General features: G+C 47.7%; 1 protein-coding gene across 1 annotated transcript in view; it reads left to right on the plus strand.

Moving 5' to 3' along the window:
- The first annotated feature begins 33 nt into the window (after positions 1-33).
- The window catches only part of LOC116023377, a 1750-nt gene continuing 653 nt past the window's right edge, over positions 34-1130 (plus strand). The window contains exon 1 of the mRNA XM_031264373.1: positions 34-895. Within this exon, the coding sequence (XP_031120233.1) occupies positions 34-895 (862 nt within the window). The remainder of the gene's footprint in view (positions 896-1130) is intronic.

Consider the following 1130-nt stretch of genomic DNA (forward strand, 5'->3'; position numbering starts at 1 on the left):
GCTCCGCTAATTGCTCTTCTTTCTCGCGTGTGAATGGCGGCGGCAGCGGGGGCCGCCGCTCCCCCTCTTCGATCCTTTGCGGATGTTCTCTCTGAAAAAACAGATGTCTCCCCTCTGAAACCGCCGGGCAAATTCAAAGGTATGCCAGCTGTGGCTTTTACAGATCAAGACATTCACCACTTCGCCCAAGAATTCAAATTTGCGCTGATTGGTAAATTCGCCAAAGGTCGCCCTTCAATGGCAGATCTCCGCAAAGCTTTTGATCTGATCGGGTTTGGCGGAGCTTTTTCGATTGGTTTGATAGATAATCGTCATGTTCTTATTAACTTCGATCTCGAGGAAGACTTTCAGCGGTGCTGGCTTCGCAAATCTTGGTCGATTCAAGGTTTCTTTTTGCACATTTTTAAATGGTCACCAGACTTCAGGCCAGATGTGGAATCCCCCATTGTTCCTGTTTGGATTGCTCTCGAGGGCCTTCCACCTCACCTGCATGTTAAACGAGCAATCTACTCGATTGCCAACCTCATAGGGACCCCCTTGAAAGTAGACAACTCCACACTGCTACGCAACAGGCCATCTACAGCAAGAGTATGTGTAGAACTAAACGTCAGCATCCCGCCTCCAGAGCAAGTTTGGATCACAAATGGCTCATATGGAGATTTCGCCCAACTGGTCATCTATGAACACATCCCGCAATATTGTAAGACTTGCAGAAAATTTGGTCACCTACAGTCCGTATGTAGAAGCGGGCATAACGACAAACCCACCCCAACTCCTCACCATGGCCAGATTCAATCTCAAGACACTCATTCGCCTCCTCAGCAATCTACACCAACTATTGTCCCCCCAAGAAAAAGATGGCGACCAATCATGAAACAACCAGTTGATCAGCAAGGTGAAGCCCCCTCTCAAACTCTTATTCAATCTGCTCCAGAACCGCATGCATCAGACAACACAACCGGTCTATCACCCGTCAAAATACCAGAACACAACTCTAATATGGAACAGACCATCATCGATGACCAATGCCTCAGAACAGAACACCAAGAAGATTCTCAACCAGGCCACCTTTCGGAGGGAGATGAAGATCAAAATGCTACGAAATTCTCTCTTTCTCTCCTTGAATCCTG

The sequence above is a fragment of the Ipomoea triloba genome, chromosome 6 (genome assembly GCF_003576645.1).
Source record: "Ipomoea triloba cultivar NCNSP0323 chromosome 6, ASM357664v1".
In the NCBI taxonomy this organism is placed as follows: domain Eukaryota; kingdom Viridiplantae; phylum Streptophyta; class Magnoliopsida; order Solanales; family Convolvulaceae; genus Ipomoea; species Ipomoea triloba.